The 11,957-nt window shown below is 40.1% G+C and overlaps 1 protein-coding gene across 1 annotated transcript in view; it reads right to left on the bottom strand.

Annotated features, from left to right (window-relative positions):
- Window positions 1-11,307, bottom strand: part of TBK1 (TANK binding kinase 1) — a 28,350-nt gene extending 17,043 nt beyond the window's left edge. Inside the window, exons 1-7 of the mRNA XM_039570949.1 lie at window positions 11,228-11,307; window positions 7,093-7,213; window positions 5,245-5,385; window positions 4,255-4,384; window positions 3,495-3,676; window positions 2,532-2,692; window positions 557-667 (exon numbers count right to left, since the gene is read on the bottom strand). Coding sequence (XP_039426883.1) covers window positions 557-667; window positions 2,532-2,692; window positions 3,495-3,676; window positions 4,255-4,384; window positions 5,245-5,385; window positions 7,093-7,179 — 812 coding nt within the window. The 5' untranslated portion in view covers window positions 7,180-7,213; window positions 11,228-11,307. The remainder of the gene's footprint in view (window positions 1-556; window positions 668-2,531; window positions 2,693-3,494; window positions 3,677-4,254; window positions 4,385-5,244; window positions 5,386-7,092; window positions 7,214-11,227) is intronic.
- Between the last annotated feature and the right edge of the window lie 650 nt (window positions 11,308-11,957).

Here is an 11,957-nt window from a genome sequence, read left to right as displayed (position 1 = left end):
CAGGAAGGTAAATGGGTTATGGGAGGTATTTTCCAAGTCATACCAAAATTACATCTTTCATGGCTCTTCCTATTGAATATTATGGACATACAAAGCAAAAATATGATGATAAAATTGAAGAGATACGAATATGTGTTAAAATGTGCTGTGACCTTTTTCCTAGCAAAAAATAAGCCTCTGAACTGTCTTTGCTCATCATTTCCTTCCTACTGCCTAATCTTTGTCACGTCTGAAGTCACATTCTTGCAAGAAATGAGGGACATCAAAGGTATTGATTCTTCATTCCTGAGGGTAAAGAAAATGCAGTAATAATCTTTCTTTTCAAACCACATCAGATGTGCTCATTTGTAAATTAGCAATCATAAAACTATTTGGACAGATGTGAAGGAAAAAACCACTTTATAACCAAATATCAGACTGTACAGATGTACTGAAGAGTTCAAAGAAAAAACTGCGTCAAATCTCTGCTCCAAAGACACAATCCTAGAATATGACTGGAAAAGTCCAATCAAGTGGCATTGAAACATTTTTTGAACATTTTTTTGTTCAAACTTACTTTGAAAGGCTACAAGAAATAGGCATCTCCCAACTCCACTCAATAGGTCCATTCTCCGCTTTCTGTACTCCAGAAATAGCACCAGAAGGCTTTCCAGTGATTATTTTATACCTGCAACACATTACAAAAATAATGGAGACTTCAACTACTACCTCTTATACATACATAGGTCTTGTAACTAATTCTCAAAGGGGCAGCAATAATACAAATTAAAACAACAGGTTGGCCTAAATTTGTATATGGTGCAACAGTTAGGAAGTTTCACTTACAAGCTGACAGAGCAGTGCTAGAAGAGCTAGCTGGAGAAGTAACTTTGTCTACTTCAGCCTTGGGGAAAAGTTCAGGAGATATTTCCAGCATACTGAAGGAAACCAAAGGTTTCCACAAGAGTTAATTAATCAAAGTCAATTTAGTTCAATTTACACATTAAAATGCTAACTTCTAGCATGTTCTATAGCAAGAGATGACATTTAGCCACCACAAAGTGGCTTGGGCATAGAGAAGGAACATCCAGAAATCCGGATACAATTTGGCATTGTTTAACTTTGCATTGCACAGGTAAGTATTTCTCAAATTTTTCATGAAACGAATGAGGAGCAATAGGCTTTTTGCAATAGAAAATTTCAGTTGTGCTTTCTCTTTGGGGAGGACAAGGTGTATACAAAACATCTCTCAAACATCTACGACAAGAATTCTTGCAGGGAAAAAAAAATCACAAGATAGGCAATTTCTTCAACTAAGAAAACTGGAGTCAGCTTTACACGGAGTACCAGAACAGAGATGTTATTGATGTGTTAGAGGTCCCAAGTACCTCCTTGCTTTATTTTTAAAATGCAACACACAGAAAACAAAATAGAATCAGACCAAGATGAAACAAGAATCAAATACAATCATCACATCACAGACACAACTTCTGTTTTCCGTTCAGGAGCCACCCCTGTTATCTTCAGCTGCAGTCCACAACTGTACTACTCAAATGTCAGTCTCATGGGTAGTGCACCCATTTCAAGACTGCTGGGGAAGACCACCATTTAAAGGACAACAAAAATTTGCAGCACTGAAAACCCATTTCAGAATACCGTAATTTTGCCCAAGTAGCCAAGTTATATACACGACACTGCAACAGACCAGCCTAGTGCCAGGCTGAAGAAAAGATGTGTGGAAAAACATCAGTATTTTGGGGAGCTTAATTCAGGTCCTTCTCAATTCAAATGCTTAATTCAGATTTTAAGGTGTCACACAGTAAAATCCCTGTTGAAGCAGAATGTTTCTACTGATTTTGGCTGGGATAGGTTAAGTTTCTTCATGGTAGTGTATGGTACCATGTTTTGTATTTGTGACCAAAACAGTGTTAATAACACAGGCATGTTTAGCCATTGCTGAGCAGTGCTTACACAGCATCACAGCCTCTTCTACTTTTCTACTGCCCCACCAGCAAGTAGGCTGGGGGCAGGCAAGAAGTTGGAAGGGGATACAGGAGGACAGCTGACCCAAGGGATATTCCATACCACACCATATTACTCAGCAACATAAGCTAAGGAGAAGGTGGGGAAGAATTTGCCAGGGTGGCATTTGGTCAGGGACTGACTGGGCATCAGTTGGCTGGTCATGAACAACTGGGCATTTTTCTGCATTACTTGTTTTTCTTGGTTTTGTTTCCCTTTGGGTTTAAGAGGCAAGGGTTGCTGTTTGTTGTGGGGCTTTTTTTTACTTATTAAACTGTCTTTAACTCAATCTATGAGTTTTTGCACATTCACCCTTCCAATTCTCTTCCCCATCCCACTACAGAGGACTGAGCGAACAACTGTGTTATGTTTAGCTGCCTACTGGGGCTATACCACAACAAATGAGTATTTTTCCTTAAATATTTTCACTGTTTTAAATTTTACTGTATGTGTGGAGGATTTCTTGGTAAAAAGCATTTAAAGGGCTGATGTGATTTACCAACATAAAATTCTCTTTCTAGATTACCTACATCACTTCCTTGTTTCTACGAGGTCCTTCGAAAGGTCGGAAGGGCAAACTCCCTGTTGCAGCATGGTAAAAGGTGACCCCTATGCTCCACAGATCAACTGTTGCTCCATACTTTTTCTGATGCTCTTTTCTCAAAACTGCTCGCTCATACATATCAGGATGCTAAAGAGGAAAAAAAAAGTTAGAATTGCTTTATGAAAGTTTATAAAGATAAAAACCCAATCTATCCTTCCACAGCAAGGTAATTTGTCAGTCTAAGCTTTCAGTTCTTTTAAAAAGCAAACCTTGCCTGTATCATAGAAGTTCCTTAAGCTATTCTGACAAATATCACTATATTCCTAGGTGTGACAGTCACTTTTATTGAAAACCTTGCAAAAAATATTTTAAAATTCAGCTGAAGAGTGACTACTAGTATAAAAGACCACTAAAGAAGAGAAGAAATTCAGTATTCCTCCAGATGATTTTGAAATAACAGAAACCAAATTGAAAAAGATCCATAGTAGAGGAGAGTATCAGTTATGATATACATGTGAGAAAACATGTCAGGAAGAAAATCATGCTAAGGTGCTTGTCTTGATACTTCTCTACCTGCCTCTCTTTGGTTGGCCAAGGTTTCACATGAATCTTAACTGCACCTAACGTCATCCAAGTAGCTCAAACACAAACTAAAACCCATCTACAGAGATAAAGGCAAATATACTCATAACTAAAACATTGTTGTTCCTCCTTTCACACAAGGCAACAGTTGAAGTTGGACCTGGAAATTATTTCAAGGCTGATGTATTTTAGCAGAAAATGGCATGACCCAAGGTGAAAAAGCCCAACGGAAAGTTATAAAAACAATTATAATACAAAGGTTTAAATACTAATTCCCAACAACATGACCTTCACCTATTCAACTATAATCACGGAGGGCCTCAGGCTTCAAACATTGCTTCAATTAAATTAAATCATATGGGCTTACTAAATACTCTTCTGTGCCATAGAGAGAAACAAATTGTTCATCATCTTCAAGTTCTCTTGCTGCACCAAAATCTGTAAGTTTGTAAACAGACTGACCATCTTCACCTATAACACGCATTATATTTCCTGGTTTGATGTCACGGTGCACTATTCCATTCTCACGGAGATGATTCATCCCAGCCACTTCAATTGAGAAAATAAACACAGAATTCATGTATACATTGTGATACAGACTGGGCAAACACTGAATTGTAACTAGGAAGACATGCTTATGTTCTCATTGGGAAATGGGAATGAGAAGGGACACTCAATTAACAAAAAGACCATGACCACAGATTGCTTTTTTTTTTTTCTTTCCAAACAGCTAAATTACAGCATTTCCTGCCCTCAGTAACATCTTTCCCATAAAGCAATTTTTATAGCAGGTAAATTAGGAAGAAAATTTTATAGCAGGTAAACACAAGTGAATCATATTATTTTTCTATTTTACTTTTCTGAAATTATCACTAGAAGTCAGTTCAATGTGTGAAAAATAATCTTGAAATAAAGAAAAAAAATTACATCAATACTTTACACAGAAATGGCTTCTTAATGCTGCTACCTATACCAACATAGACACAAATGAAAGATGTGATTCCGTAAGACCATATTAATTTGTTCAATTAGTTGACAGTCATTTAAATTTGTCTCTTGCTGTTTCAAGATAAACAAAACAAGTATGAGTTTGTTTCAGTCAACAAATTAGACCTAAGCCTACATACCCACATCTCTCAAAACAATTAAGAACTCAGACTCCGGCAAACCAAAGGCATTAGACGGCTCCTCTAAAACTGTGTACAAACTCCCACATGGACAAAATTCCATAACTAGTACTTTGTGTCTAGTAGTTGTCTGAAAAAAAAAAATCAAAAGAGATTAAGAATCTGACTGTTGTGACACCAATGTCAGAAATTATCAATAACCACAAGATCTTACAATCAAAAAAGAAAAGCAAAGTAAAATCTATAGCTATATCATAAATCCCATTCTGGTGATCTTCAAAAGAAGTACAAGTGGATTTTTAAACTGTTTCATGTATTCCAACTTGGAGAGGGAAAAATAATTGAGAAAGCCTCAAGTTCTAGGCACTAGCAGGTTGATAGCAGTATTGACAGGTGGACAAGTGAGAAACTACACACCATAAGTGCTGAGAGTACTGACTGTCCTTTACTCTTTACTCATCTCAGCATCTCGGTCATTTCACTTGATCAGTCTCAGTTTCAGTTCAGCTGCTGCAATTTACATACACTATTATACAGTTCTACTGTATAATAGTATCCTATGTCACCAATTTAGTTGGTAGCAAAGGAAAAGCATAAAATTGTCAGGATTACCAAAACACCTTCAACTATAAACAGTTCCATTATTCAACTATTAAATATTGATACATGTAGGTAGCTTAAAAATCCTAATTCAAGATAAAACTTAGGACAAAGGCTTCTTGAGATGAAGAATCATCAAACACAAACCTGTGCCTACACACTGAAGGTGTTTCACCTCCTGAAAGCAAGCATGTTCTTTCAACAGCAACAACGACAAAGAAGAAAGAAAACCAAAATATGGTGGTGGTTGGGTGGGAGTATTTGAATCATCATATATGATACCATTCTTTAAAAATATAACTCTATGCTCTATATTTATGGATAAAACAAAAAAACAGTAACTGCGGTTACTTCCACGTATCTCAGATCACAACTACAACAATGCATTACCTCTTCCTCAATGGCAAACAATTTGACAATGTTCTTATGATTTAGTTTCTTCAATACTTCAAACTCTCGCATCTGAACATCCACAGGACGAAGGAAACTTATACTGTTAAATACTTTGACAGCATATAAATCCCCAGTTTTCTGTTGAAAACAAACAAACTACTCATCAAACAGAAGCAAAAGATTGTAAATGTACACATAGACATTATCCAAGAATTTTGAGATCTTCTGTTGTACATGTGAGCATACCCAGACTAGAAATATTTCAAAACAGTATTTTGTGCTAAGGTGGAAATAAAGGTTCTGCTAAAAAAATTTAATTGGTTTAATTTAATATAGACTAGAAGCAAACAGACTAGCAGAATGGAAACTCCTTAGGTCACAAAACCTAAGTGCTTTTGAAAAAAAGAACAGTTAGCATAAGAAAGTCTACACATTTAAGAATTACTCATAAACTTAGCTGAGAAATATTTTTTCAGCAAGTTACTTGCACTTATCAATGAGAGGCACGTACATACTTGGCTTGCTTAAATTAAAAGACAATTTCTGGTAGCTGAACGTTACTCTCTCTTTCTTTACTGTTCTGTTTATACTGATAAACCAGTATTTTGATTTTTCAAAGGCAGTTTCAAGCACTACATGCCACTCATGTAAAATCCTGAAGCAGTTCAAACCCACATAGTAAGTGTCAGAAGCACAATTACAAGCTTAATCACACTTGTACTCAAGTCAGACTAAGCCCCAGCTGGTAACTTCTGTCCCTTTCCCAGGGCAAAGCATCTCCCTGTACCCACTCTAGGAATAAGCTTGCACTAGCAGTTTGCGCTAGTGATTATTTCTAAGGACACAGCCTTCCTGTGCTTCGACAAGGTGTGCTTTGCAGCAACACTCACATGCACTACTGGTGTCCAGGTAAGAGCTTTCTCCCACTGACAGTGAGCTGCAGGTCACAGGCTCAGACTAGTGAGGGTGATGACAGGTGCAACCATGAAACTGGTTTACAGGGGAATCATTCTGTGTTGAAATTCACTCACCCAGAAAAGGACATTAACCACTAAATTATTGCTTACAGTTGTTTCACACTTAAACGTGGAACACAGAAACACTATAGCCTATAAATCACTTTGTACTGATTTCACACAGACTGTCATTACTGTAAGGGAACTTTTAACAACTACACTTATCTTCACTTTGTGAGACATACTGTGAAATTCACAGGAATAGAATGACCTACACAAGTAAGGTCATTTCAACCCCTCACTCAGGTTGCAACACACACATACATCAGTGTATCATGTACATGGCAAAAAAATTACTATTTTGCACTGATTACTCAAGGCACATCACCAAGAAGACATTTAAAAAGCACTGACTTATAGACAACAACTAACAACAGCTTCATCCACTACAATAAGAATATTTCATGCACAGAAATAATAAAAATCACCAAAACAGGTTTTAAAAGAACAGATAAAAAAAATTAAAAGACAATTTAATGAAGATATAAATCATAGGATTGTAGAATAGAAACTGGTAGGTCATTTATTCCTATTCAAAGTCTTAAACAAGGTTTATTTTTTCCATAAAATTAAAGAAAAAGGAATGAAGAATTCGTAACAGTTAATATTTTACAAGGAAAAATAATACAACATTACAACAAGTACAACATTACAACATTAAAAACAAATCCTTAGAAATCTAACTACAGAACTCTAATTCAATGGACAAATACTAAAAATTAAAAACTAAGCATGAACAATTACACAGATACATTTGCTTTAGGCCTAAATCTTGAACTTTTTTTGTTGATTTCAAGAAGCAACTTGCATATGAAAGTTCCTCACAAACCTTCTGTCGTCCCCGGAAAACATTTGCAGTAGCTCCCTGTCCTAGAATGTCAGACAACAGCCAGAGGTAATTTGAAGTGCTCTGCATCTTTGCTCTTTGATTAGACAGTTTTCTTTTTCACCTTAAAAACAGAAAGTTCAATACACTGAATTATAATGTAGTAAAATACATGAAAGGGACTTATTTTAATTAGAAGGAAATATAAATGTCCAAACCCCATCTGTAACTCCAAAGACATGGAGAATTAAGGACAACCAAGTAGAGGAATAAGAGGTGAAACGTTGGAAACAAAAAGAAGCCCAACAATCAAAACTAATGCCATTGACACAACACCTCTCTGCATTTAAGGTCTATATTCCCCAAACTTTGTGTGAAAAATCAACTGGAAAGGTGAAAGCTTTATAATCCCTTTAGTGTTGTACATGGTGTTTAAACGATAAAGTAACAAAATATATAGAAAAGAGTCAAAACCACGTGCACAAGATCTTCTAAAGGAAAGCAAGACCTGTAACTGAATTCCATTATTCTGTACATATCCCAAAGAACAGACATTAGAGATGATGGCAGATAAGTACACATATTTTAGATCACTTTGGCTCTGGAAGTTGCATTTCAGTAGAACTGTAAAGGAACTGGACTAACAACTCACAGAATGCTCCTTTTACATGAGCTCAAAAAAAGTCACAACGCAAGTATTTTCATTCACTTGCTAGATCCAGCAATTACTACTGAAAGAATTTAAGGGACATTTCTCTCATTTCTAAAATTTCATATGGGGTATGTCACATCTAGAGAGACAGCCTGGCTTTCTCATTCTTCCTGAAATATGAACTGTCAAATACCCAAATGTCTTCACAAATTCAAAAGGAAAAAAATTTTGATTAAATTAAAATTATTAACATAAAATAAAACATTAGAACTGCCAGATCTTCCTGTTTGCCAAAACAGCAGAGATGCAGGTGAATATGCTTAACTTTTTGGTTTAATTAACACACTGATTTTGCCATTAAACCTAGCAAAAGGCTCTAAAATCAAAGATTCCCAAACCTAAAGAATCTCAAAAGCAGAATGGCAACTGGACCAGGGGAAGCTCCTCCAGTAGCTGTAGCTGTCTTTGCTCAGCTTGGCAGGGGACACTGCATGTTCCTTGCACGTGATACTTGACAGGAAACTGCTGACTGATACTCAAAGAAAGAAGCCTTTCCTGTAACTATTGAAGAAGAGGCATGACAGAATTTCCTGTGTTTGTCACCAGAAGGTGACTGGCACCTTCTGAGAGCTCCCTGGTGCACAAGGTGACACAGGAGTCCCACAGTGCACACCGCAGGAGAGCGGACCAAGCCGCATGCCAGCCACCATTCCCCCACCATTCCCCCACCATTCACCCACCCTGCCCCGGCAGGCAGCTGGAGCACACACCCGGGCACTGCTCCTGATCCTACCGTGCTACACTGCAGGCACACGCGTTCTCATGACTCTGAGCACATTTCTCTGCGTGTAGTGACTGCAGATTGCACATTTTCATTTAGCTATTTGCTCATGTGAGATGTGAAGTTTCTTGCAAAGCTGTCCCAAAACATCTAGGCGATAACAAGTAGCATACAGAATGCAAAGACACAATGCAAAGACCTGACATTACTCTGCAACGAACTGAGAGTCACACAGCAATGCCATTTGCAAAATCTAGATAAAGTTCTTAATGCCTCTAGAAGGGACAAAAGGTTTTATGTCAAATCTAAACAACAACAACAACAAAAAAACCTAACACCACATCCCCAACCTTTACAACTCTTGGTTGACTCTGACAAGACAATTTGCAAAAGTAGAATAAGATGACTTCTCCCACGGGGCAGTTACTGTAGATGCCAAAGAGCTATCTGTGATGCAGACATAGAAGGTAAGGAAGAGAGGATGCAAAGAAATAATGCACAGCCTGCTCTGCAAACCATCTGTAAAATTTTCAATTTAAAACATTCCTCACATAATTAAAACCCTGCTTGTAACAAGCCAGCTGGCACATTACCAGTAACCATGTATTTTGTGATTTACTTCAAAACAACATTCATTAGACTCATACCAAGACATAGAACCATAACAAATCCTTTCTAATCAGACAGAAAGTGCACAGAAATTCTTCATCGAAGTCTATTCAAATAAAAACAAAAATTAGTAGCCTATTGAGAAACTGAATTTTTACCTTTCCCAAAACGATAAAGGCAGCTTACGTACAAGATCAGCTCTTTTTCTTTACCTTCTTACTTTATAATTAAGTATGCACAAAGGTCAGTGGATGAAAAAACAAAAGGACCTGACTGCAACAGATGATCTTCAGTATCATTCAGTAGATATTAAGAAAAACCCCAAACCAGCAAGTCATTTAACGGATTCTCAAGGTCTGGGGTTTTTTTCACTCTTAAAACTACAGATATAAATATATCAATAATAATCCCAGGGTACATATTAAGCAACAAAACAAAGTCAGTATTGCACTGTTACCCTTTTTTTGTTGAAAGAGTACGCTCTTTTTGGCAGTCTTCACTTTTTAGGTATAAAGTCTCATTCAGCTTTAACCTTCAAATTATAACAATTAGATCGAATAACATTAGGCCTCCTTTGATTTAATACTTTGCATTCTCTGACAAAGTCATAACTGATCTTTGCTAAATACTTTGCATGTCAAGTTTTCTTTTAATTTCTTCCACTATATTCCTAAATCAAGGCACTAAGGGTTTCCTATTAAAATAAATTTAAAAAAGCTCTAACTGTATGATTGATCCTGTCACTAGACTTAATGCTGAATTTTCTGTTTCTTCACATCACACTTATGGTCATTAAGCTTGGTATTAGATGAGTCAAAAGCTCCTCACATACATCTAAAGAAATCTCTCCAGCTAGCAGCTTGATTTATTGGCCCCCATGACTCATTAGCATTTCAGGGGCTTGAGGGCTGCTTTTTAGGTGTTTTCTATTTAATATTTTTCTGCTTCTGGTCACGCTACTACTTTTTTAACTTATTAGCAGAGGGGATTGTAATAAAAAAAGACTGCATTGCTAATGTGATTTTTTTAAAAACTCCCAATGCTTTGAAGCAGGAGTATTGACTGCTTCTAATTAATATGAAGGAGTTTTCTGTTACCTCAGGCACACGGGATAAGCACACAAAGCAGGTATGGCTCCCCTGTTGACAGCTGCAATGTACAACTTCACCAGGCAAGCAAGGACAGATGATGAAGTTAAAGTGATGGCTCTTTCTGTTTAAGGGCAAGATCCTATAGGCAACCAAAGCCAACAGGCAAGGTGCTGAGGCTCCAAATAAATGTTACTTACAGTCTGGTAACTATTAACACTTTATACTTCCCTGTATGCCCTCTCTCAAGGCTTAGAAAAGAAGTTTCCTCCCTTAAAGCTCCTGCTTGCTTCAGCTGCAACCTCCTTACGGGAGTTTCTAGTCCAACAGCTAGCATCTGAATCATGGAAATACCGTGCCCTTAGCCACACATGGTGCTGCTTGAACCCTAAGGAAACTGCACATTCTTCCAAAGGCACACAAAACAAATGGCAAGCCTGACTCCAGTGCTGCTCATCACCCCTACTCTCGGCATGTCCAGTCCGTAGTGCAGGAAGAGGACTGGCCTGTCTGGGACTGCAGCTCCCGGAAACCAACGGAGAGCCACGGCCCTCTCTCAGAGACGTGGGGTACGGCGGAAACATCCCCGGGGCTCATCCCCACAGCAGGACGAGATTCCCGAGGTAAAACCTTAACAACTCCTACAGCCATGAAGGTGACGCCGCTTACTGAGGCGCATTCACGGGGATATGTCACCGAGACCGGGGCAAAGGCCAGGCCCCGGGCACGCCGCCGACGCCACGGGCCGGCCGCGCCTCGTCCCTCCCGGGCTGCACGGCCGGGCCCGCCACTACCTCGGGGCGCGCCGCCGCCGCCCGCGACCCGGCAGCTCCCGGGAAGGCCCCACCGCCGCCCCGGGAAACTGAAACCACCGCGCCCGGTGGCGGCCGCCTCCCCTCGGCACCAGCGCGGTGGCGGCAAGGGCAAGCAGCCGCCGCAGCCCACCTCGGCTCGGCCCTCCGCGGCCACCCCCGAACCCGCCCTGCCCGGCCCGGCAGCCCCACGCACCAGCCGCCTCCCGCCGGCCTGCCCAGCGCCCCGGCCGCTTCCGGCTTCCTGCCGCGGCGCGGGGAGGCGGAGCGGGCGAGGCACCGCCCGGGCGGCGCAGCCACCGCGCCCTTCCCGCCCGGCGGGGACGGAGGGGAGCCGTGCGCGGGGGGGGGCCGAGGGAGCAGCGCCCGCCCCCGCGGCGGTGAACCGCGAGACAGGGGAACACCTGGGAAACATGGGAAAGTGGGAGTCGGATGTTGTTCAAAAGTGGTCACTCCGGGTGTTTTCGCTGGCGCGATGTTCCCAAATAGGCTCGGAGCGGTTCCGGGAGGGTGCCGTGGTGATTTTTTTGCTGCGTAATGGGTCCGGCGGAGGTTTCGCTTCCTCGGCTCCCCGAGACAGAGCTGCCTCTGTCCCTGCCCCGGGCCACTGGGCCCGAGCTGTGGGACCCCCGCCTCCCCACGGCGCGCTCAGCGGATACCCGGGAGAAGTGTTTTCCTGCCCCGTGTAATTGCTCTCTGTTCCACCTTGTTTAAACCTCACGAAATACTGGTAGTTCTCACATCCCTGATCCCGCTCAGTTGTTACTGATACGTTTTAAACCAAAGTTCCCGGCTGATTTATCCCTTGCTATGTGGTTTTTTGTCTGCCCTGTAATGTTGCTGTTCCAATAAACGATCTTTATAATGAAAAATATTGATAATTTTATAATATATACATAATGTAATCTGATCATAATTATAGCGGG

Source organism: Corvus cornix, chromosome 1A (genome assembly GCF_000738735.6).
Source record: "Corvus cornix cornix isolate S_Up_H32 chromosome 1A, ASM73873v5, whole genome shotgun sequence".
NCBI lineage: Eukaryota > Metazoa > Chordata > Aves > Passeriformes > Corvidae > Corvus > Corvus cornix.
The sequence above is the reverse complement of the archived record's forward strand: the minus strand, read 5'-3'. Positions and strand labels throughout refer to the sequence as shown.